At 51.6% G+C, this 24,650-nt stretch overlaps 1 protein-coding gene across 6 annotated transcripts in view; it reads right to left on the reverse strand.

Annotated features, from left to right (window-relative positions):
• Positions 1-1,273: 1,273 nt before the first annotated feature.
• Positions 1,274-24,650, reverse strand: part of ZNF362 (zinc finger protein 362) — a 40,063-nt gene continuing 16,686 nt past the window's right edge. For all 6 annotated transcript variants that reach the window (XM_072750323.1, XM_072750327.1, XM_072750324.1 and 3 more), the window contains 7 exons: positions 20,982-21,045; positions 20,533-20,779; positions 17,069-17,390; positions 16,123-16,347; positions 6,480-6,558; positions 6,212-6,370; positions 1,274-2,866 (listed from right to left, as the gene is read on the reverse strand). In XM_072750323.1, coding sequence (XP_072606424.1) covers positions 2,750-2,866; positions 6,212-6,370; positions 6,480-6,558; positions 16,123-16,347; positions 17,069-17,390; positions 20,533-20,779; positions 20,982-21,045 — 1,213 coding nt within the window. In that variant the 3' untranslated portion in view covers positions 1,274-2,749. The remainder of the gene's footprint in view (positions 2,867-6,211; positions 6,371-6,479; positions 6,559-16,122; positions 16,348-17,068; positions 17,391-20,532; positions 20,780-20,981; positions 21,046-24,650) is intronic.

A 24,650-nucleotide genomic window follows, 5' to 3' on the forward strand; every position in this document is an offset into this window, starting at 1 on the left:
TCCCCCTGCCGATGTGAGCACGTCTGGTTTCCTTTTGGGGAGATGTACTGCAGATTGGGGTTTCACCCTCTGCTCCCGGCTTGGAGCGCGGGCTCCAGGTCTGAGCTGATCACGTACAGACTTTGCAGTCACAGTGATTGGCTCGGGGATGGTACCTAACCCAGTCCCAACCAGAAGACCCGATTAGACTACCTGGGGCTTCTGGGAGAGAGACAAAGGCTTGACTGCTGGAAATCTGGGACCTGTGAGGCCGGAGCTGCTGACCGCACAGGAGCCCAAGGATGAAAGCGACTCCGAGAACGAAGCCAAGAGGCGAGCTGGAGACCCCTCTGAGCCCTGAGGCTGGCCTGACCCCTGCACCTGCACCATCCTGTAAGGCACCTGCTTGCCTGACCTTCCTTCGTCACCCGCAGCCAAGCCTTGCCACACAAGGCCTGGGAGGGCTCAGAGTGAATTCCCGAAGGTGAGCTCCGGGGTGACTCTTGGTAGAATGACTTCTGGCTCTCTAAGGATGCCCCCAGCAAAGGACCAGCCTTGATAAACCTTGGGGGAATTAATTCCTGCATTTCCCCCTCAGGCAGTCAAAACATTGACCCACATGGGGAGAATGTATGTGAAGGGGGACTTCTTGGCTCCCTCAGTCCCTGGAATTGCTTCCACAAGTCAGGATGGACCCTGGAGATGGGCAAGATAGGCATGTGGCTGCCCCTCTGGGAGCGGGGGCTGTGAACCTCACTGGTGGACCCCATACATCCCCAAAGGCTTCATTCAGCATGAGACAAGCCTGGGTGAAGTTTGTGTACCTGCCACTTGATTCCACCATGATCCTCAGCAAAAAAAAAAAAAAATCCCTCGTGGTTGGCTGCCCCCTCCTAGGGGGCTGTAGGGTGACCAACACCAAGCAGTCGGCTCAGCAGCTGGGGTGAGGCCAGCCCACAGTACAAGGCCATTTCCTTTGGTCCCCAGGTCTGGGGGGCGGGGGAGGGGAGAGGAGCATGGAAAGGTGCCCCCCAGCCCCGCCCTCGCACAGAGCACGCCACACACCGCCGCCACCCAGGTGCGGGTACAGTTTATTCTTCACAACAGAGAAATACAAAGAGCAGAGGGTTTGGAATTCCTTTGTTTCTTGCCCCATTTAGTGTCTTCCCCCACATTCGAGTTTATGTTGCTCCCCACCCCTTTTCTTAAATCTAATGCAAACTTGTTTCCTGAAGCTTTGAGGGGCACCTGCCCTCACCTCCCTGCCACCAAGATGCAGACTGAGAAGCCAACAGACTGTTTTCTCTTTTTTAATAAGGTAACTAGTTCTAAATATGGTGGCCTGGAGGTCCCATAGAAAAAAGCAAATGGGGTGTTAACAGTATGTAGAACAGCGTATTTACAGGGTAGTAACATGCGGACAAAAAGCTACAATACTGAGTTATCAGACGACGCAAGTCAAACAAAGGGGTGGGGGTAGGGGCAGAGAACCCCATGGGAAAAAAATACCCCAGGAAACGTTAAACTGGTAAATCAATGGCGAGTTAAGGCTTAAAAAGTGTATAAAAATAACACAGTTAATATTCAAAACGGAACTCCAGATACAGAATATATAGATGAGTTTCTGTCTAGTTTTCTTTTTTTTTTTTTTTCCCGGGGGATGAAGGGGGGCTTCTCCGGGCTCTGTACATAGTTCCTATATACACGGACACGCATGGCTTTCAGATTGGGGTGTGTCTGTGGGGGGCTGAGGGCAGGGTCTGCTCCTGGGACCCTCCTCCCCGAGGATCCCTTCCCTGCTGAGGGGCCTAGGGCCTGGACTGGGGGTTCCCCCTCCATGACAGGGAAGACAAAACCCCTCCCTGGGCACTGCCCCATCTGGAGGAAATTCTGGAGGGGAGGGGTCCTAAGCCCAGGCCCACTCCCTCCCCACCCCCGCTGCCCACAGTCTGGGATGGTGGGAGAGGTAGCCAATAGGTTTCCTGGCCAGCACCGAGGTAGACTGGGGTGGTCTTCAGGGCAGTGGAGGGCCAGGTCTTACCCAGCCCACCCTCACCCCATTTCCCTGGGCCTGCGCCCAGCCCAGCCCAACGCTGCACCCTTTGGTCCTGCGGATCTCTCAGCCCCTCTCCCATTTTGCCTCCTGAAGCCTCAACAGCCCTGGTAGCTGCCACATCTCTCTGCTCAGTAATGCCCAGGGCGTAGCTTGAGAGGTGTGAGCTGGACACCTAGGGGTGAGTGGCTCACTCCAGCTGCCTTCTGTCCCCTCCCACCTGGGGGTCCCCTTTGCAGTCCAGAAACCCAGGCCTGAGCCTTCCCTCAAGACCTGAGGCTGTGGCAAGAGAAGGTCCCACGCTGCCCTCTGTTCTCTGTGTCCATCTGTCCGATTCTTTTAATTTCTCGGTCTTAGCAGCACCAACTTCTTGGCCAATAAATATCTTTTCTGTTATTTCCAAAACAAACTTAAAAAAAAAAAACAAAACAGTGAAGCAAGTGGAGGGTGGGGAACAAAAAGAAACCCAACAGAGAGGTTCAAAGTGCTCTGAGATCGTCTTTGGATGCCACCAAAACAGTCCAGAATCTTGCAGTTGGCCTGGCCGCCCCCGGAGCTGGACCGGACAGGGCTTCTGCAGCCCAGGCTTTCTGGAAGGTCAGGAAGGTCATGAGAGAGCTCGGCTGCTCCTGGAGGGCCCCTGGAGGAAGTTGGGGCCTGGTGCTGCCTGGGTCTGTGTCTGCCAGTGGGCAGGGTGGGGCGGCGCCTTGGGTCGGCTCAGATGAGAGAAATTCGCACCGGGATGCCGGGGGACTCCGTCCTCTGGGGCGAGTGGTGGCTCACCAGGTGCTCCACCACTGTATGTTTGGACATGTGCTTCATCAGGTAGGTCTCCTGCGGGCAGGGGTGAGATTCAGAACAGGGAACCAACCAACCACTGGCAAGAGATGCGGGGGTGGGGGGAGGGGGGCTGCAGTTCCCACAAGTGGCCACTGGAGGGCTCCTTGGTAGGTGGGCCAGCTAATGGGGAGCAGCCCTGGCTCTAAGGCATCAGAGGGCAATGGGCATTAGGTCTGGTGATGCTGCATCGCTGCCAGGGGTGAATGCTGTTCACTTACCAATCTCTGGGCCCACAGCATGCCAGCCGGAGAGCTGGCAGGCACCGGCTTGTCCCTCGGCAGCACCCACCTGGACTTCCCTAGGCCCAGGCCAACAGGCTATAGCGGGGTATGCTGGCCAAACCTCAGCCTGCCATGGGGATCACGCATAGCTGCCCCCATCTGTCTGGTGCTTCAGTGTGGGAGGAGCAGGAGGCCTGGGTCTGAGCTGGGTTTTGCCATTTCCTAGCAGTGGAACCTCAGACACATCATCTCATATGTCCCAATCCTGTTTTCTCCTCTTGAAGACCCAACCTCAGAGGGTTGCTAGAGTGGACAGAGCTCCCAGCATGCAGTATGGGTTAAGGGGACTACTTTTTCTTTGGTTTCTACACTGCATTCCAGGTGGCGGTGGGAGCCCTGGCCACTGCAGCCACCTCCAATCTCCACCCCACTCGACCCTCCCTGGGGAAGAAGCTGGACCTGATAGCACTGGTGACTTGCAGAAGCATAAAACTGGGCATGTTCGGCTCGCTCCTTGAGTGCCCCCACAGGTTCTGCTAAGTCTGACCTGAGGCACCCACAGGTGGGTGGGTGAGGTGACCTCAAGGCTCACCTGCAGGCCCAGAGGCCCTCACACTCAGTGGGAGGAGGTGGAGCACTTGGTGAGCCACCACTCACCCTCCAGCTTCAAACATCACCTTGCTCAGAAAGTGGTAGAGCAAGCCCTCAGATGTGGTGGCAACATGCTATGAACCACCACCAGAGGGAAGCAATCAGCCACGTCCACACTAGGAAACCACTGTCAATGAACACATTGCAGAGAAAAAAAAGGCCCAGGCTGGGGAGGGTGGGGGTGGCGAAGACAGGGTGGGGGGATCAACAGATTTAAAGACATACTGATTGGATGCAGTGTAGGGAACTTATTTGGATCATGATTACAAAGTCAAATTGTAAGGAAATAAAATTCTGGCCTTCAGGAGACAAAAATGGGAACGCTGACTGGGTATTTGATGATACCCAGTGGCGAATGGTAAAGATATCGTGGATATGTTCAAAAAGAGGAGTCCTTTTGCTGAGCATCACAGTGAACATTCTCAGATGGAATAATATAATGTCTATTTTACTTCCAAAAATAAGGATATGGATGAGGCAAGATTAGTTGATGGCTCTGGAGGCTAATGGAAACAGCGTGTTCACTATTCTAAAATGTTTCTTTTATGTATAAGGTAGTTTAAAATTCAATCCATTAAACTTTTTTGGTTTTTTATAAAAGGTATGTTGGGGTGCCTGGCTGAATCAGTTGGTGGAGCATGTGACTCTTGATCTCAGGGTTGTGGGTTCAAGCCCCATACTGGGCATGGAGCCTACTTTTAAAAAAAGGTATGCCAGCTTAATTTAATTACAAACAAAAATATATTAAAAATAAAGGTAATTATTCTTGTTCTAAGGAGTTCAGTTCAGGGTGGGGCTGCAGGCCAGATGAGCTGGGACACCTCCTGCTCCCAGAGTTCAAATAGACTCCATCTAGAACTGCAGCCACAACTCTGGCAGCCCCTTCCCTGGGAGCAGTGTGAGGAGGCGAATGTCAGGGCGAAGGTCAGCCAGCTGAGTGGGGCTCCTCAGTCTGGGGTGCCCCACCTCGCCCCTGGGGGCCCTTCCCTACAGGTTCTGCCTTCTTTCATCTCTCCTCTGCCCTGTGAACTCCAGGGAAGGAGCAGTGTGACGTAGGCCTGGCTGGCACCTGACATACTGCTGACCACCTCACATGTGCCCCCTCCAGTCAGTGACCTTTCAAAAGTACCCTCCAGACAGTCCCCTCCCCACCCCCCATGGCTTCCCATTCCACCTGGCAAATATCCAAACTCCCTAACAGGGCCCCCCAGCCCTGTGTGACCTAATTTTCTTTTAGTTCCTGGGACACGCCATGTTTGTTCCACCTCAGGGTGTCTGCATTCACCAGTGCCCTGCTTGGAAGGTTCTCACCCTCCTTACCCTTCAAGGCTTCACTGGCCCCCTCAGTTGGCCTACCCAGACCTGCTCCCCTTTCCCAAATCCATTCCAGCCTCCCTGCTGCTTTATCAACCTACGTTTCCTTCAGACCAGTGGTTCTTGGTCTGAGGAGAGCCACCCCCTGCCCCAGGACATTTGGCAGCATCTGGAGGCATTTGGGGTTGTCAGAGCTTGAGGAGGGGGTTGCTGGTGAGCAGAGGCCAAGGCTGGTGCTAATATCCTACAATGTACCTGACAGCCCCCCACCCCCAGTAAGAGGGCCCTGGCCCAAATGTTACCAAGCACTGAGGGTGACAAACCCGGCTTAGAGCAGTTACCACAACTTGTCATTCCCTGTTTATTTGTGTAGTTACTTGTTTAATATCTGTCTCCAGCCATAGACTCCAACCTCCCTGGGGGCAAAGAATATGTGTGTTTGATTCATCGTGATGCCCCAATGCCTGGCACAAGTGTTCCGTAAACACCAAGTGAATAAACAGCCGTGTTAGCAGACGTTTGTTAGGCACTGTGCTGGCCAACAGCCCAGTGAGGTGAGAACTACAACCTCCTCTGTGTTACAGATAGGGAAGAGGAGGCCCAGTGAGCTCTGTCTGGGTTTACGTGGGCTCTGTGGACCAGAATACTTCATTAGCTGAACACACGCACCCAAGCGACTTGCCAGATTCCCTCTGGTGGGTGCCAAAGCGCCTCTTTGCTTAGGGAGCCTTCCCACCCAGGGACAGGGGGCTGGATGAAAAGACCCTGTACCCTTCAGGCCTTTCTAGAGACGAGGTGGCTCTGGGCCGAGTCACTGTGCCCCCTAGCGGCCATGATGGGGCCTGCAACTTCTCCAGTGGAGAAGGCCCTTCCGGCTCCCTGGCTCTCAAGAGCAGAGAGCCGGGTGCCTGGCGCCCCCACTACTGCCTGGAGTGTTCCGGGCCCAGAGGAAACCACGCCTGGGAAAGGTAGGCTGAAGGCCACTAGGTGACCGGGAGTAGGGCCTAGGGCAGCCAAAAACAGAACTGGCTCTGCCACCCATCATGATCTCGGAGAGTCATTCCCCTCTCTGGGCCTGTTTCCTTGTCTGGAAAGTGGGGAGAATCTACAGATCTGATGAGGAGGAGGCTCCCCAGGGACCCCAGGCACTCACCGAGGTGTAGGCCCGCCCACACATGCTGCAGCAGTAGGCCTTGGCGTGCTTGATGGCGTGGGCCGAGAGGTGGATCTGCAGGGAGGCGGAATCTGAGTAGGCCCGGTAGCAGTTGGGACACTTGTAGGGCTTGTCCTTGTTGTGCTGGCGCTGGTGAGACTGGGGGGGGGGGGGCACAGCAGGGGCTCAGGGGCCAGGCAGGGCTCCCCAGCCCCACCCCCTTCTGCTCCCTTTGCACCTAGCAGGCAAGAGCCAGGCGTGCACTCACCTGGAGGTTGGAGAGCTGAGTGAAAGCCTTTTCGCAGCCAGGATGTGGGCACTTGTAGGGTCTGTCGCCTGTGTGGATTCTGTAATGGGCAGCGCAGTGAGGTGGAAGTCCCCGACAGGTACCCCAGGCCAGCTCCAGTCCCCAAGCCCTTGGACGGCCTGCACCTGCACCGTGTATCTGGTTCCCAAGCTTCCCGGTCTCCACTCCCCAGAGAGCAGCACCAGGCAAGAGCTGGGAACTTCAAAGACCACGCCCCCCCTTCTCCTTCCTTCTCTGGCCTCCCACTGCCAGTCTGTAAATCCAGCCCACCATCGGCGCCTACTCAGAGACGCACTCAGAGACCCAGCCCAGCCTCCAGCTACACATCAGGGGCTTGCACAGACAGCTTTCTGCCCCTCTCCTCTTAACCCACCTGCAGACCACCACGGAAAAGAACATAGATCCACAGCTTTGCCAGGAACTGCCCGGTCCACCCTCCTCTTTCCCTCAGAAGGAAGCCTCTCTCTCTCTGACTGGCCCCCAATTTCTGTCTCCTGCCCTGTCCCCACACCAGAGACATATCCATGGTGGCTACCTGGTCACCCCAGCTACTGAGGGAATGCAGGACAGTGAGGCCTGAAGTTCAGCCCCTCTGTCCACTCCCACTCCTGGGTTCTCATCCTGGCTCTACCATCTACAAGCTGGGTGACCTTGGGGAAAGAAATCCCTGGGCCTCAGTTTATCTGCAAAATGGGCATAAAAATATGACCTCACTTCACTTTGTGAAGATCACATTAGATAAAACATGTTAAGGGGCTTATCCAAGTGTTGGCACAGAGCTGACTTAGTAAAAACTTGCCAGTATTACTATCATTGATTCATTCAACAATTATTACATTGGGTACCCGTGTGCCAGGCACCATGTTTGGTACTCAGAATGAACAAAACAGACAAAAAGCCACTGCCTCATGGAAACAAACAACAAACATAAAATAAGTAAGTAAGTCCCATGTAGAATGTAGTCAGTGCTGTGAGAAGAAAAAAAAGTAAGGTGGAGGGAGCATGAATGTTCTGGGATGGTGGTGGTGGGGGTAGGTGTGCTATTTTTTTTTTTTTTAAGATTTTATTTATTTATTCATGAGAGACACAGAGAGAGAGAGAGACGCAGAGACACAGGCAGAGGGAGAAGCAGGCTCCATGCAGGGAGTCCGACGTGGGACTCGACCCTGGGATCACGCCCTGAGCCAAAGGCAGACGCTCAACCGCTGAGCCACCCAGGCGGCCTGGTATGTGTGCTATTTTAAATAGGGTGGTCAGGGTGGGCCTCCCTGAGACGGTGACTCCAGACAGAGTGCTGACTTCAGGGCTGATGTGGCTTATTTTCTGCTCAAGTCTGTGCTGCTGCACATGCTTGTCTGACAGCCCAGGTGAGGAGGAGGTGGGCCCAGAGCAGGTGTGCAGCTGCTCAGGAGCCCGGCACACGGGGGCGGAAGCCCCGTCCTCCATGCGAGCCTTCCACTTTCAGCCTGTGCTTGTCCTCTGTCACCTGTTCTGGCAAATCCTCTCTGCCAAGCAGGTGGGCAGCGGAATGCTGGCTGGCCTGAACCTTGTTTCCCTCATTTGCCACCGAGCATCAGGGGGAGGGAAAACCCGGCCCTGGTCACTTGGTGTCAGTTCCTGTCCCTGGTGCCCCAGCCCACCTCACTGACGGGGCTTGCTCTGCTCATCAACAAACTGAGCAAACAAATTGAGGTTCCTGTCGCAGCAGACTCCGTGCTGGCCAGGCCAGAAAGAAGAACCCTTTCTGCCAGCAGTAAGACCCTGGCTGCCCACTACTAACGTGGATAGTCCAGATTCCTTAGTATGGCATTCAAGGCCCTTCACCATGGGCTCTGGCCTCACCTCCCTGCTCCTCTGCACCCTACCTCCTGGTCGGAGATCCGTTTCTCATCAGGCAACCTTGTCTGACTGATGACTCTGCCCGCCACACCTGTGTCCCGGCTGCATCCCCAGCAAAGGCGGCCACCCCCCCATCCCACCATCTCCTCCATGAGGTGGGGACCGGAGGGCAAGCACAGGGCAGCCCACAAGCTGCATAGAGACTTGCCAAATGCCACCGGGCTGGCCTGGTTTTGAGAACCCATATTCGACCTGTACATTTCTGGCCGTCACACATGTGGGGACTCATCCCAGCTATGGCACCCTTTCTCTACAACAGAAGGACCTTAACAGCCATCTGGACTGACCCCGCCTGAGGCCATAGCCCTCCATTTCTTCCCATCCTCATTCCCCTCCAGGGCTGGGGAATTCCTTCAGCTGCAGTTGAAGGGCAAAGGAGACCAAGGGACCCTGGGACATGCACTGATTCTGTTCTAACCCACCCCCCCAACAACCCACCCCAGAGTCCTCACCTCCCACTGGGCTTCTCCCCTGCTCTCAGCCTCCATCCCCACTGGCCTCCTCTTGGCACTAGATTCCAGGCTCCTTACTTTATCCAGGCTGGCTGTCCACTCTTCTGGGCATACTTCCCTCAGATAATGGCTGGTGAAAACCCATACTCCTATTGTTAGCATAGAAGCTTTGACTGGGCACCTTTCCTGACTCCCTAGACCAGGCCTGGCCTCTGTAGCCCCCCAACACCCCCTGCCCCAAGTGTTGGTACTTATGTTGTCACCATCTAGTCACTGTTTCCTGGACTGCCTCCTGAGGCCAAGTGCTTCCCTGGTCTCATTCACCACCATTACCCCAGGGCCTGGCACAGGCTCAGCTCGAGGACACGGTACGTAGTCATGGACCAAATGAAGGAAAGTGAGTTTTCTCTCCGAGGCTCCGCACAACCAAAGCCGTCCGTACTGCACAAGTATTTGTTGACTGCCTGCCCAAGCACCCTCCAGAGGACATCAGGTCCTTCTTCAGGGACCCCACCAAGCCCTCCTCCAGCCTCCTCTAGTCTAAGTGCCAAGGCTGCCTGGCCTCCTCCCTGGACTCCCAGCTTCAGCCTTGCCTCCCCCCACCTGCCCCGCCTCCTCCACCTGTGCAGCAGCACAGGGACCTGACCTTGTCATGGCCCCACCTGGCAACCTCCACCGTCTTTCCCTTTTCCAGGACAGAGTCCAAACCCTGTGCCCGGTATTCAAGGCCTTGGTTTCTAAAGCCTCGCTCTCCACCACTGCTCTCCCCAGCGCAGCATCCTTCCAAATTCCCCACAACACACATGCAGACACATACCCCAGCAGGCCCCAGAGAACTTTGCTTGTGCTGTTGACCGTCTCTAGGAAGGGTTACAGACCCTTCAACACCTGACCCAGATGGTCCTCCCCACCACCACATACTTCCCTCCTTTTATGAACACTTCCACACCCACCAGCCTCCAGGTCACAGAGGGCTTCCTCTGGGCCAGGGCTTGCCTCTGACCATTGATCGCCCTTGTGTGTGCCACCCAGCAGTGGGCTGGCTCTTTGGGGAGTGCCAGCTGGGTGACTGGAGGGCAAGGCTGTGTGCTTTCCCTGAAACAGCCCCCAAGCTCTTCAGGCCCTGAACTGCGAGTCAGAAGTAAGTTCTCAATTCCCACAGCACAGTCCTGCCTTTGCCCTGCACCTTCTCAGTAGGGGACAGCCCAGCCCTGGCTCCCACAGGGGCAGTGAAGGGGAACTCACCGTGGACCCCAGGCCCCACCCCGGGGCCCCAGAGACTCACTCTGCTGTGCCTAGCACCTCCATCCAGCCAAGCTCCTTCCGCAGCCTGACTTCCGCAGCCCCTTCCTCCCTGTGCCACAGGCAGGCTCCTGGGGGATCTGGGCTTGAACACACTTCTACCTCCTCTTAGCGGAGTGACCTTGGGCAAGTGACTTTGCCTTCCTGACCCCAGTTTCCTCAGCCCAAAAACGAGGATGATAATAATAACTGAAAGGACTGTAAGGACTCAGTGACCTATTCTAAGGGTGTTCCTAAGATACTTTCATGGTGATAGTTTTTTAATACATTCATTTCTATTTAAGACAAATACTTTATGAAAATCAAAGAGTTTACTCAATGTTTACATAAAATCATTGAAAGTTCATTAGTTCTCACTGGTCTTTTATTTCCCAGGTAATAAAGGACGTAGAGTGACTGTGCTTTGTAATTCACATGACACTAGGTTCGGCGACTGAGCCTTCTGCAAGAGGACTCCCTCTTCCTGGAATTTTTCAGATGTGCTATCTCTTACTTAGAAACACAGATTCACAGTGTAGGAGGACTACCGATGCCTTGTATGGAATCACCTTCTGCAGGGCCAGGCACCCAGGAGCCTTTGACAAGGACTAGTTGTTGTTACGATTTTATTACCACGACCATCATCATTGGTGGAACTCGAACGACACCTACCCTTGCCACCAGCATCGGTCCACATGTACGCATCACAGAGCCCAGAGAAGAGAAACAAATGCAAAAAACTGGTTTTCAGCCTGAGTAAACAAATCCAGTCAGTCACTCCTGCCTTTTCCTATAACTCACTAACCCACTCACAAAATGCTATCCCTGATTTTGGCATCGTGATGCTGCGCATCTGTGATCTTATATACATGTGCTAACTGCTGTTGTATGTGTGACAAATGCTGTTTTTGTTTGATGACCGGACTCACTACAAAGTTCTGCTGACTTTCTTTTGAACTACATGTGGTATTTATTATTTACTGGGCCAACCCTGAATCTGAATTTCTAGAACACTCTGCCAATCACCTGCTTTTCTTTACTTGCTGTGTCTTCCTTTCACAGGAGGTCCCACCAAAATGCTCCAGCTCCTCTAAACTACATTACCAAAATGCTCCCAGGCACATCTTTCTCAACAAGCAGAGTAATCTTGCTCAACCTGTTTCTAACTCCCATTTCTATTACATGACCAAGGCTGGGTTAGCCTTGGACATGATCATCTTTTATTCCCATCATTACTGGCAGTCACCCTTGGAGGATGGATTTGATTTATGCCCTGATTAGTTCTCTGTGGAGAGGCAAAAAGCAGGAGTGAGTCTCTGTGGAATGGTAGGAAACAAGGAACCTGGATTCTGGTTGCTTCTTTATATCTGGCTTTTTTTGTTTGTCTCTCTAATGGATTCTGGGACTTGTGGGCATTTAGGACACCCACCTCTTTGTCACTGGATTAGGACACATTGGTTTAATTATAGGTGCCGCTGTCTAATGGCTAATAATTTGTCTCGAATGTTAATAGGACCCTCTTACGTTGCTTGTTTGGTTTCCTACTATTATGCACTCAAATCACTCAAGAGAAAAAAAAATATGTGTCCTCGGGAATAGAGAACTATCCTTGGATCAAAAAACATCAGCAAAATACCCTCCCCTTCAGGGGCCTGTTAATTTTTTGCTGCTTTTATGGTCATGGTCTTGTTTAATATTTTAAAACAAAAGTTTACTTCTAAAAAAAACTAGGATTCTTTTTTTAAAGATTTTATTTATCATGAGAGAGAGCATGTGTGTGAGAGAACACAAGCAGGGAAAGGGACACAGGAGAGGGAGAAGCAGTCTCTGCTGAGCAGGAAGCCCCATGCAGGGCTCGATCCCAGGATTCCGGGACATAACCTGAGCCAAAGGCAGACGCTTACCTGACTGAGCCACCCAGGTGCCCCAAAACTAGGATTCTTCATACTTATCACTACTTGGTACTAATGTTTATTTTCTATTAGACCAAGGCTCACACCCGCCTAGGCTGCCCACCTTGTGCCCTAGCCTTCTCAAATCCAGGCCTCAAATCAGAATAATAAAGTTATCAAAGTATCTCTTACACCTACATGCTCTTGGACTTTCTAGATGGCCACCAGCGACACCAAAGATTTTTTCTTTGATTTATAAGAAGAGGAGTGCTCTAAATGATCAAGTGTTTTGTATTTTCTAGTTTTAATTAGCAAACACTAGAGCGAGGGCTGTCCTATAAAGATGCAAGCATAAGAAAGTTGGCAAATCAAAAGAAGAAACGCTCAAGCTGGCTCAGTCAGTTAAGCACCTGACTCTTGATTTCAGCTCGGTCATGATCTCAGGGTTGTGAGATCGAGCCCCTGCATTAATTTTAGATTTTATGTGTGTGTGTACATATATATGTGTATAAATATTTATATGTATTATATATATATGATTATATGCAATTTATATAAATATGTAGTATATCATATAGAATTATATATAGGTGCACTTTAAAAAATTATTATTTATATATTCATGAAGATGCAGAGAGAGAAGCAGAGACATAGGCAGAGGGAGAAGCAGGCTCCCTGCAGGGAGCTCAATGTGAGACTTGATCCCAGGACCCCGGGATCATGATCTGAGCCAAAGGCAGACGCTCAACCACTGAGCCACCCAGGCGTCTCTATATATGCACTTTTTAAAATGAAGACAAAAAAACAGTAATTTATTTTCATGTACAATAAAAAATCAAAAAGTAATGTTCTTAAAAAAATTTTTTTCCACATTTAACTACACTTAATTAGTGACAGTCCTAACACATGCTTTATGAGATAAAGTAGAACCCAAAGATGGCTCAATGCCCTTGCTGCCTAAAATATGTTCTTAATCTGAAAAATTTGTCATGCATTATATCTTAATAGAAGACTCCACTCTCCTCCATTCTGACATTGTTGATTGTTAAAATAAATGTTGCTTATTACAATAAATGGGCCATGTAGTCTTATCAACAGTTCCCCATCCCAGCTGCCTAAAGGCGTCTACTTCAGGTCAGAAGTTGAGTCTTCTGAAAAAGACATTAAGCTTGAGTAAAGGCCCGTAGCACACACACTTGGCTGTCTATTCTCTCAGGGAATAGATGATGAATGAGCACAGCTTCCATGCTGATGCCATCACCTTGACCGGACACTGCCTGACACGAAGGCAGGACCCAAGACTTTTCAGTCCAGAAACAGACACTGTGGCAAAGCAGACTACCCAAGATCAGCAGAACAGGTGTTACGACCTTAAAGTGAATGAAAGTGATTTAACCAGAGTTTATTTCTATTTCCTAAAGGGGATATGAGAAGACCCTTTTCTTCTTTGATCTGCCTCTAATCCTCAATTTAGGAGGCTATGTTTGAACAAGGAATAAAATATTTCTTAAATGGTGCCTTCGCAACTAACCCTTCAGAATTCTGGGGGAAGAGGGAAACTAAACAAAGTTGTTTTTTTTTTTTTAAACAAAGTTAACATAGATATAAACTCATGAATTATCAAGGAAATTTTAAAATAATTCTGTTGGGACACCTGGGCAGCTCAGTTAGGTGAACATCTGACTCTTGATTTCTGCTCAGGTCATGATCTCGGGGTCGTGGGATTGGGCCCTGCATCAGCCTCTGTGCTTAGCACGGAGTCTGCTTAAGGATTCTCTCTCTCCTCTGCCCCTCCCTCCCTTGTCCCCCAACTCTCTCTCTCTCTCAAATAAATAAATAAATCTTTAAAAAAAGTAATAAAATTAAAAAATAGTTCTATTGAAACAGCATGTTACTGGCCCCACCTACAAAACTGCTCAGAATAATCGCTGACAAATACAGTGCCTTTACTGGGATCATTTACTCCTTGTGGCTGTTAGTTTGGTAAATAGGGTCAGTAAGAATCTGTCCCCCTTCCCTACAGGATATAATTGGGTAAATCAAATTTGTAACCATGACCATGCCAGAAATGTCACATTTAAAGACAAATTTCATTTAATTAGGCATGACAAGCCTGAGAGCAAAACACAAGGGCCAACCTTCACATGTGGGAATGTGGCCTCCCTAGGAAGCTGCACTAGATCTGCTCCCTGGCTTGTGAAACCCCAGCCCTTAAGGTTACAGAAAAAGTGGCTCCTGCCAGCCCAAGACACTGACAAACGGGAAATCTGCAAAAAGAACGTACCCTGACCGTTACAGGCTGTAGGGGCAACAACCCAACAAATCTGAACTGAATGGTTCTAGCTTTCTGATCCTAGATAATATCCTAAGAAATTTTTTCACACACAAGATTAAAATCATGACCCCGGGGTTTTGCGAGGTCTCCTGACAGAAGTTAACTCTGAAACCTCAGTGTCACATGCTCTGATTTTAATAGCCATACAACCAGGAGGACTTTGTTTATTAGTCACCCCCCCCCCCCAGGGGCATCTGGGTGTCTTAGTTGGTTAAGCCTCTGCCTTCAGCTCAGGTTGTGATCTCAGGGTCCTGCGACAGAGCCCCTTGTCCAGCTCCTGGCTCAGTGGGGAGCCTGCTTCCTCCTCTCCCTCTGCTTCTCCCCCTGCTCATGCTCTCTCTCTGTATCTCTCTGTCTCAATGAGTAAACAACAAAAAAATCAACACCTCATTACATATGCCTGTGTCCAAAAAAAACTGGCCAAACTTAAAAAAGAAATCAAAGTAATGACAAACATCAGAAAATTGCTGGAACAAAAACAAAAACAAAAACAAAAGAAAATTGCTGGGACACACTTCGATGGTCAAATCCTTATACCTCGGGAGGCACAGGAGCGAGAGAAACAGAGGCTTGCCCTGCTGTCACTCTGCCAATGTTTCTTACTTATCAAACCTACACATTAGGTCTCCGAGTCCAAGAACCAGACAAGGCATTCTGCATCCTGTGATAAAGCCTACTAAGACCATGGACATATACAAATAAATCACAACAGAGATAACAATTTTTAAAAACCTAGAAACAAAAACTAGGGTCTCTCTGTCTAGCATTAGTCCCCCAAAGAGAGAAAACTTGATTGCTCCTGGCGAATTACAAGCTCCACAGCAAAAATCACCTAATCCCCGACTTTTACAAAGCTGATATTGGCCAACAGATAGCAATGCTCATAGATGTGATCATCACTGGGGGAGAGAACCACTGTGTCTCTTCCTCTCTGAAGGGATGAACCGCAATCTTGGTAACCTTTGGTATGTTTCTTTAAATACCTATGGTATTTTTATTTGGTGAGTGCCAAGTTAGCCTTTCTGATGTCTGTATTCCCCTGCAAAAACTTGTCTTTCCTCAAAGCATTTGTATTTCTGAGGCTGTCTTTCACACACTTCACTAGACTGTATGCCTATGAGGACAGGGATTTTTGTCTGTTTTATTCACTGCTGTGTCCCCAGCACCTAGGATCATGTCTGTCTTAGAGCACAGGCTCTGTAAATATTTGTTACATGGATGAATCATATGCCCTATAAAAGATAGTTCTATTTATTCCACAAATATTCAACAAATGCCTAGTTGCTTGTTACGCTCCACACACTGAGGATATGAGAATGGAGACGACCAAGCCCTTGCCTTCAAGAACACCCAATGTATTTGGGGTGGTGGGCAAAGAACCTGGCAAGACAGCCTGCCACTGCTCTGATGGGGATGCACATGGCCTGTTGGGGCCCCAGGAGGACTTTCCTGGGGGAAGCTGAATAGAGAGATGGCTAGGAGAGGGCCAGAGAAACAGGATAAAGAAGGGAGAGAGTGTTTCAGGTAAAGGACACAGCAGATGAGAAACTGGGAAGGGCAGCATAGTAGTGATGGTAGAGGCCACTGAGGTCTATAAAAGTCCTATTATCAGAGGCCTCAAAAGCCAAGTAAAGGAGTTTGGTCTTGACCATCAGGGCAGTAGGCACCTAAGAAGGTCTTTGCACCTGGCATAGGTGCTGAGCTGATACCGGCTGCAGGGGGGCAGCACCAGGCAGGCCACTCACCTGGTGTGCTGCTGGAGGTGGGAGAGCTGTCGGAAGGACTTATCACAGTAGGAGCAGTGGTAGGGCTTGACGCCCAGGTGGATGCGCAGGTGCTGGGCCAGGTAGGAGGCGTTGGCAAAGGACTTGGAGCAGTGCGGGCACTTGTGGGGCTTGGCCTCGGTGTGTGACTTGGAGTGGATCTGCATCTCAGACTTGGTGAAAAAGGTCAGCGGGCACACCTTACACCTGTGGGGCAAGAGGAACATCATACCCGGGAAGTGTAAGCTTCTGCCTGTAAGCTCAGGGGACTTCCACAGCACACAGACCTCGCACCTGGCACAGGGCTTTCTTGTGAGGAGCCCACCTTGGAAAGACAGGGGGCAGCCTACCAACCCGAGCACCCTCCAATGTGGAGGTGAAGGCTGTCCTACTGGGGGCCCATTTGCAGCAGGAGGGGAGTGGGTTACATTTCCCCGGGAGGAGAGGCCCAGCAGTCCTGGAAAGGTGTGCCCAACACTCCTTACTCCTTAACACTCAGGAGTAAGAAGTTCTCCTCTGGGCTGCACATCAGAAGCATCTGGGGAGCTTTCAAAAAGGGCTGACTGGACCTCTGCATGCCCCCCCACCTAACAAATTAAATCAGGATTTCTGGAGGTACAGTCCTGGGATTGGCATTTTCTGAGCGTTCCCCAGATGATTGTAACTTGAGGGCTGAGAACATTGTTGGAAGGGAGGAAGAATCAGACTCCCACATTTCCAGGCTGCCTGTGAGGTTGGCTCCCAGCAGCCCTGCACATGCATGGAGTACAGCCCCCAGCCCACCTGCAAAAGGTCAGAACTCCCACTCCTCTGGGCCTGGCACCCACCCTCAGCCCCCAGAGTCCCTCTTTCCAACCCCAGCTGCTGGGCATCTAGGGCGAGCCTCCGCCCCATGCCCATGTGGACCCCCTCCCACCAAGACCCCCACCTGTATGTTTTGCCCTCCTTGGCAGTCTCGCCCGAGGCCAGGATGGGGTAAGGGACTACGAGGACAGGCGGCCCCCCTGGGTTCTCCGCCTTGATCTTTTTGCGGCCGCGCTCGGACTTGGGGGGGCCAAGCAGGCCGTGGCCCTGGATTGTCTTGATGGAGTCCAGGAGGGGGGGGCTGGTGATCCCTGAGATGAGGGTGGGGGACGAGGCGATGAGGCGGCTCTGGCTGGTGGTGGTGGGTGTGGACGGGGTGCTGGTACCCGTGCCTGCACTCGACTCAGACGTGCTCACAGCCGGGGTCCGGGAGGAGAGCCCCAGACCTGTGGAAGACATGGGGGTGGGGGCAGCTGCAGAGGCCTTTCCGAGCCTCCCCTTCCCTTTGTAAATTACCCAGGGGTGACTCCATGAGAGCCTGTGTACGTGTAAGATGCCTTACACACCTAAGGACTAAATTGGGTTGGTAACAGAGGCCCTTTGGAAATACTTCAAACCACAGCAAAAAAGCACAAAGATGTTCACTACTGTATTATTTGCAATGGCAAAAAATCAGAGTAATCAAAATATGCAACATGAGGGAAGGAGTCAATAAACTGTGATTAACCTTCTCTACTGAATATTAACTGCCCATTAAAGAGATGATGTTTGTGAAATGAAACACACGCACAAAACAAATGAACAGACATGTTATATGTATGTACAGAAAAAGTAAGTAGGGGAAGAAGAGGTACCAAAAGTGATGTGGACAGTAATGTTAGGAGTAAAAAAATTTTTTTAAAGTTTTTTGGCTTAACTGTACTTTGATTCTTTGACAATGAACTTTTTCAAAAACTTCTGTAATACAAGGGTGCCTGGCTGGCTCAGTCAGAGGAGCAGTGTTCAACTCTTGATCTCGGGGTTGTGGGTTCGAGCCCCACACTGGGTGTAGAGATTACTTTAAAAAAAGGGAAAAAAAAACTTTTGTAATAAAAGGCATTCTCTTAAAAATGAGAGGACTAGAAACATTTACAATATCAGGTCAAGCAGACCACAAGAGGAAAGTGGTAATGATCATGTAACAAAAACAATGCTGCTTTTAGAAAGAAACCAAAAATCCATCCACTGAGAAAGGTAAGATCCAGAGATAGACAACTGTTTGTGTCACCTGCTGCCAGCAGGAGTGTGCATTTATCACCCTCGATGGAGGGCTGATGGCCAGAAGCCATTAATATGTCAAATGTACCTAACTTCTGACAAACCAATGACTTTTAGAAATGGCACATGAAGAAATATTTGCGCATGAGCACAAAGATGTGTGTATATGGACTTTCTGTACGACCAAACTGAACACAACCAGTTTGTCTTCAGCAGGGGCTGTGTAAAAAGATGTGGTCCATCCTCCCTATAAAGGACTGAGCAGCCACAAAAACAAGAAAGACGCTATAGCGTGGTGGAGAGAGAATGCCCAAATGTGCTGTTGTCAGGTGAAAAAGCAAATCACAGACAGTATGAACCCATCTATTTAAAAAAACACACACCTAAGCTTCATATGTATGTAAAAGACAATAAAGATGTGTGTGTAAATGCTCAGAAATAGATCTGAGAAGACACACCCAACTAAATTTGTGTATAAATTGTGGTTTGCGCTAGGGAGGATGAAGAATTTTCTGGTAAAAGGAGACTTTCATACTTTGTCTATCTGCTTCTATTATTATTTGAATTTTTTTACCTGGTGAATTCATCCATTTTTTATATCTGTGATTAAAGAATAAAACAAAATAAATTATAGAGAAAACATACGAAAAGGCTAACAATAGTATGACTCGGGCTAATTTTTTCTTTTCAGCTTGTCTGCAATTTCTAAATTTTCTGTAAGGACTATGAATTACCTTTATAATTAAAAAAAAGCATTAAACATGCTTCTCATAGAATGGTGAGTAGGAAAAGTGAGTTGAAGTCATGGGTAAAGCCCTACTACAAGCTCAGCAAAACACACACGCATATTAAAAAATAAACAAGATGGAAAAGGAAGGAAATGAACCAAAAGGCTCTCTAAGCTGCTGGGTTAGGAGCTGGGGATTATGAGTGGGGTTTTTTTCCCCTTAGTTTCGCTTTTTTCCAAATTTCCCTTAATATGCTTATATTACTTTTTTAATATTACTTTTATAATGAAAAAAATAAATTTAATAAAATCATAATAAGGGGGGGATGTGCAGAGTGTAGCTGGTGAGGCCTCGGGGGAGGCTCACTGGGTCCCATAATTCCTGGGAAATCTCTGAGAAGGGGCGAAGGAGGAGAGAGGCAGGGGTGAGCCAGGGGAGGAACAAAGGCCCAGCTTCAGTGGCCTCCAGAGAAAGCCTGGCCGCCAGGCTCTGAGACAGACGTCAGGCAGCCCTGGCCCCATGACACCACCTCAGGATGTGCCCCACACCCTGGTATCAACCTACCCAAGACTGAGCTCACCTTTTTCCTTACTAGGTGCTTCCTCCTATGATTCCACCTCCCGGGCAGTGCCTGGGTGCTCTCTCACTCCTTCCTACTCTTCACCCCTACGTCTAGTCCAGCACCAAGCCCTATCCATTCCCCTCAACAAGTCCCAGATCTATCCCCTTCTCTCTATGCCCACTGCCTCTGCCTGATCCAGGCCACCACCCTCTCCTGCAGATCTCCCTGTTTCCTCTCTCAGAAAGCCAGTCCTCACTTTGCAGCCAGACTCAGGTCTGCAACCCAAATCTGAGCATTTCCCTCCCCTACTTAAAAACTGTCCATGGCTCCCCGTTGCCTGCCGGTAAAGTCCAAACTGCACAGCCTGGCCCACAGGGCCCTTCACATCTGGTCGGCTTCCTCTCTGAGACCAGGTAGAGCCAAGGGTCATTAACACATGGGCTCTGGAGCCACGCTGCCTGCCTCTGCCTCCTGCTGACTGTGCAACTCTGACTCAGTTTCCTCATCTGTTAAATGGAGACGTCAGAGTGAACAGGAACTGCTGTTTCCAGAGTCAAAAATAATCACCTGTTCAACCTCATACTAGCAGTACCCACCCCAGAGGGGCTCAACTGGAGTCAGCTGCCATATTATAGTCGTAGTCACCACCATCATCATCATCGTTTGGCCCTCCCACCCCGACAGACCTTCCAACGTGTGCTTTCTACACACATACCCGCCTTGCACATGCTGTTCCCTCTTCCTGCTCCACGGCCCTCAGCCAACCTGCACCTGCACGTGGCCCTTTCCCTCACCCCCAACAAGTCGGGTCAGGGCTCTTCTCCGGATTCCGTAAGTTCCCAGGAGGCAGCGCCCCCACCTCGGTCAGGATGTGGGGGTTCCTCCCAGGCCAGGATGGGAGGGGACCTTCGCCCCGCCCCGCCCCCCCGCCCCTCCCGCTAGCCCCGCCCCGCCCCCGCAGCCCCGCCCCTCCCGCTAGCCCCGCCCCTCCCGCTAGCCCCGCCCCTCGCCGCCGGCCCCGCCCCGCCCGGCCCGCCGTACCTGTGACGGTGCTGGTGGCGGGCCGCGCGTGCAGCGCCACGTCGGGCTGCGGCACTGCCTGCGGGTGCAGCCCCGGCACCTGCTGCAGCTTGGGCAGCGACATGACCGCCTGGCTGCTCTCGGCCGGCGCCGGCGGCACCAGCAGCGGCTGCTGCGACGAGGCCGACGTGGGCGGCAGGTGCGGCGGCCGGATCTTCTCCGCCATCAGCTGCTCCTTGATCTTGTTAATCAGAACCAGGTTGTCCAGCTGCGGGCGGGAGAGGAGAGGCACTGAGGGGGCTGGGGCCGCGTCCGGCCCCTTCCCCGGGCCGCCGGTCCCCCGCGAGCCAGGAGCCCCGAGCCCCGCAGGCCGAGCCCCGCAGGCCGAGCCCCGCAGGCCGGGCCGAAGCCAGGGCAAAGCAAAGCAGCTCCAGGAGGGAGGGCGGTCGGAGGGCGACGCTTGGTCTTACCTGGCTGGGCATGGTGGGAGGAGGGGGCCAGAAGTAGGGGTTGTTAAATCGAGGCTCGGCCATCCTGCGGGGAGAGAGCGACTGTCACAGGGACCCTCCCCACCCGCCTGGGGCGAGCTCCCATCAGCCGTGCCCGCTCAAGACTGGCCCGGTGTCTGGGACCCCTGCCCCTGTGGGACCCTCACCCTGCAACAGGCCCCCTCCCAGGCCTGGGCAACAGGTCTCCAGGCTGAAAAGTCAGGAATTCAGTGTTTCCCTCTGTGGGCCCCAGAGGGCAAAGGTCAGAGACAGATCAGCCTGCTCCCAGTTCCCCCATCACCCTGAAGTGGGCAGACCAATCCCCATCCCCTAGAAGGGCCCAAGGCTGCAGAGCTGACCCCATGGACCCATGGATTCCACACAGAGCCCCCCATATCCCCCCTCCCAGACAGAGACACATTGGGGAGTCTTGGAGCACTTTGTAAATGGCCATAAAACAGAGGTAACTGTCCAACCCTGATCCCTGCCCTTCTGACCGCTGACCCCTTGAAGGCAGACATCCTCATCAGAACAAGGGGGCAGCCTGGGTCATCAGATACGGCCACTCTGAAGGGCAATTTGGCACGGTGGTTTAGAGACCCAAATGATTATTGCCCTTAGACCTGAGAAATTGTACCTCTGGAGAGTTTTCAAGAAACAAGCATGGACGCATACAACATTTTACCTACAAGAGTGTGTCAGCATACTGTGCTTAAGGAGGGGCTTGGGGAGGCCTGCGGCTGGGGCAGTTTGGGACTCTTCAGTAGAAGTATGTGACAATCTACTGGTGGCCCTCACCTCTGTCAAGTTCCATGGCAGGCCCGTGCAATTAGAAAGCCATTCAACCATGGCAGTGTGAAAGATGGGCCTGCAGAGCTATCTTACTCTTCCAGAGGGTTCTAGTCTTCCTGCAACCCGGGAGTAAGTCAAGAAGTGACTTACAGGGACCATCCTGAAGACTCTTGCTCTCCATCAATATTCTCTTCTTTATCTCTCTCTTACAGAAATTACTAAATACCGACTGGTATTGCTATTGAAGTAAAACTTCAACAGGCAAGGCCAAAATAAAGTGCCTTCAACTTCTTTTCCTGGTCCTAGAAGCCCAAGGAGCCCCTACTGGAACTGTAGGCAGAGGGTTTTAGGAGAAAGCTCTCAATACAATCTAATTTCAACACTTTTCATAATGACTTCTAATATAGATTATCCTTGTAATCTTTACTTGAGAAATAAGCACAGGAGGTATTATTACCCCATTTTATAGGTGAAGAAACTGAGGCTTGGAAAGAAGGGGGGGACCTGTCCAAGACAACAGGGCTAGGGTGCCAGAGGCAAACTGGTAACTGGATTTGCTCAAGCCATTTGCTCTGGGGAATTTGCTTTGCAAACCTCAATCCTTGCTTGAGCAAACACCCACATGCAAATGGCTAGATACCTACACAAAACATCCTCTGCCTTTCACTCCCAGCCTGGGGGCTGCTTGGGGTCTGAGCCTGGCCAGGCTGAGGGTCAGAGTAGCCTCCTCTAGGGTGGCTGGGACAGCCCCTGCCCTCTGAGGGCTCTCCTGCTCCCTCTACCCACAGACACCAAGCTGCCCTTCCCTCAGCCCAGGATTAAGAAGCATTTCCTGCCTGGAGTTCTCCCTGAGTGTTCCAGATCCCTTTCTCAGAAAGACCTCAACACAGTAATGACAGAAGGCTGCCATCTACCAACTGCCTACCTTGTACCAGACACACTGACACTCAAAGACAGGTACTTTCATCATCCCCATTTTGTAACGGAAACTGAAGTTCCCAGAGGTGGAGTGACTTGGTCAAGGTCACACAGCAAGTAAGCAGAGCTGAGATTCCTGCTCTAATTTGCCTGACTCCAAAGTCCAGCTGATTGGTCCCTTAGCTGTCCAGGGGAAAGACAAGGCATCCTGACTGCTGGCTTGTGATTATGTCCTGTCTTAGGATACAATGAGCACCACCCCAGGGGGCAGGCACCCACTCATCCAGCAGCGTTAGGACCTGTCTGTCCCTCCCAGCTGTTGCCCACCAGGGAAAGTGTGAAGGGAACTGAGCTGGAGAGCCAGGGAGTGGAGGCTCCAGGCTGGGGGGAAGGGGAGCCAGGAACTAGATACATCTATCTCACCCATCTCAGTATCCCCAGCAGCCAGGCCCAGAGGTGACCAACAATGAGAGTTGCACGACAGAATGAATAAATGAAGGAATAAGAAGAATTCAAAGCAACCACACACAATTCGACAATTAACAAAGCTCTTCTCTGACATTCTCCTCAGAGCCCCAGGAAGAAGGGAGTATCTGCATCCCCATTTTGCAGAGGGAGGCACTTTGCTCCAGGCCACAAGGACAGAGAGACAGAAGGGAGCACCGCACTGCACTGCTGGGCATCCGCTCTCAGAGACTGAATTCTCATCTGTGAAATGGGGTGAAACAGGCTGCTCTGCTTCATTCCTGCTCTGGCCCAGGACTCTGCCTACCACACCAGCTGTTCTCAAAGTTCTGGGGGAGCTACCTTCTCCTCCTCTTCAGCTCAATGTCAAGTTCAGGCTTCCCAAAGGCTCACCCCTACCCCCGATCAGGGAGATATGGGGGGAAGAAGGTGGCTGGCCTAGGGTCCCATGGCTGGGATAGAGCATCCTCTCTGCCACTTGTCAGGCTCCTGGGCAGACAAGGATAGCCCCTCGCCCTGGCTGGGGCCATGGAAGGATTTGCCCCAGACCACTTAATCTGATCCCCACAGTCTCTGCCTAATTTCTCCTTGTCCTCCTCTGGCTGGTCTTAAGTAATTTAATGATTCAGTCTGTGCCCCTGGCCCTGGTGTACACCTGTGTGTCAAATGCGGGGAAGGCAGTCGGGGGATGGCCATTTGCTGAGCTCCTACTGACGTCAGGCTTCCTGCTAGGCTCACTCCAGGATATCTCATGGGAGCCTCCCAGCAAGCCTGTGGGGTGGGTACCTAACTGTGCAAGCCTGGGACCTGCTCGACATGGCGGGCCATCGCAAGAGGTGGGTGGGGAGGGTCACGCTCAGACCTTGTCTTAAGGGAGGGGTTTTAAGCAGGAGACCAGCCAGGTGTATGTTTAGGACAGGTGTGTGTTTAGGCAGAAGGGCATTCCCAGCAGAGACCACAGCTTGAGCGGAAGCACGGATGTGTGAAAGTACAAGGGCAGGTTTGGGTCCCTGAGGCACCAAAGAGAGTGGGAGAGGGGAGGTAGTGAGGGCCAGGCCAGACAGTGGGGTGCAGAATGCCTGCTGAGGGGTGGGGCTGGAATGGAAAGTGGGTGGGGAGAAGGTCTGGGAGGCAAGAGAGCCAAGTGGGTGGTGGTCAGAGGGAGCAGCCTGAGGGCAGTGGCCCCTGGGGCAGAGGAGATGGGGCCAGGGGCTGAGTGTTCCTGCAGAGACAGACAGAAGAGACCGGCTGGTGGTTGGGCAGGATGTGTTCAAGCCCCAGAGAGCAGCCAAGACTGCTATGAGCTGTGAGACCCGTAACCCTGACCCTTACAGCAGCACAAGCACACTGTTTTTCTTGCTCCACAAGGTGAAAAGGGCTGGATAGGTGGATGAATGAAACACCTAGAGCTGCTTCTGAAAACAGTATCCTGATGGCAGCTGGCCCATCCACCATCCACCCATCCAGTCGTTCTGG

This window comes from Vulpes vulpes, chromosome 2 (genome assembly GCF_048418805.1).
Source record: "Vulpes vulpes isolate BD-2025 chromosome 2, VulVul3, whole genome shotgun sequence".
In the NCBI taxonomy this organism is placed as follows: domain Eukaryota; kingdom Metazoa; phylum Chordata; class Mammalia; order Carnivora; family Canidae; genus Vulpes; species Vulpes vulpes.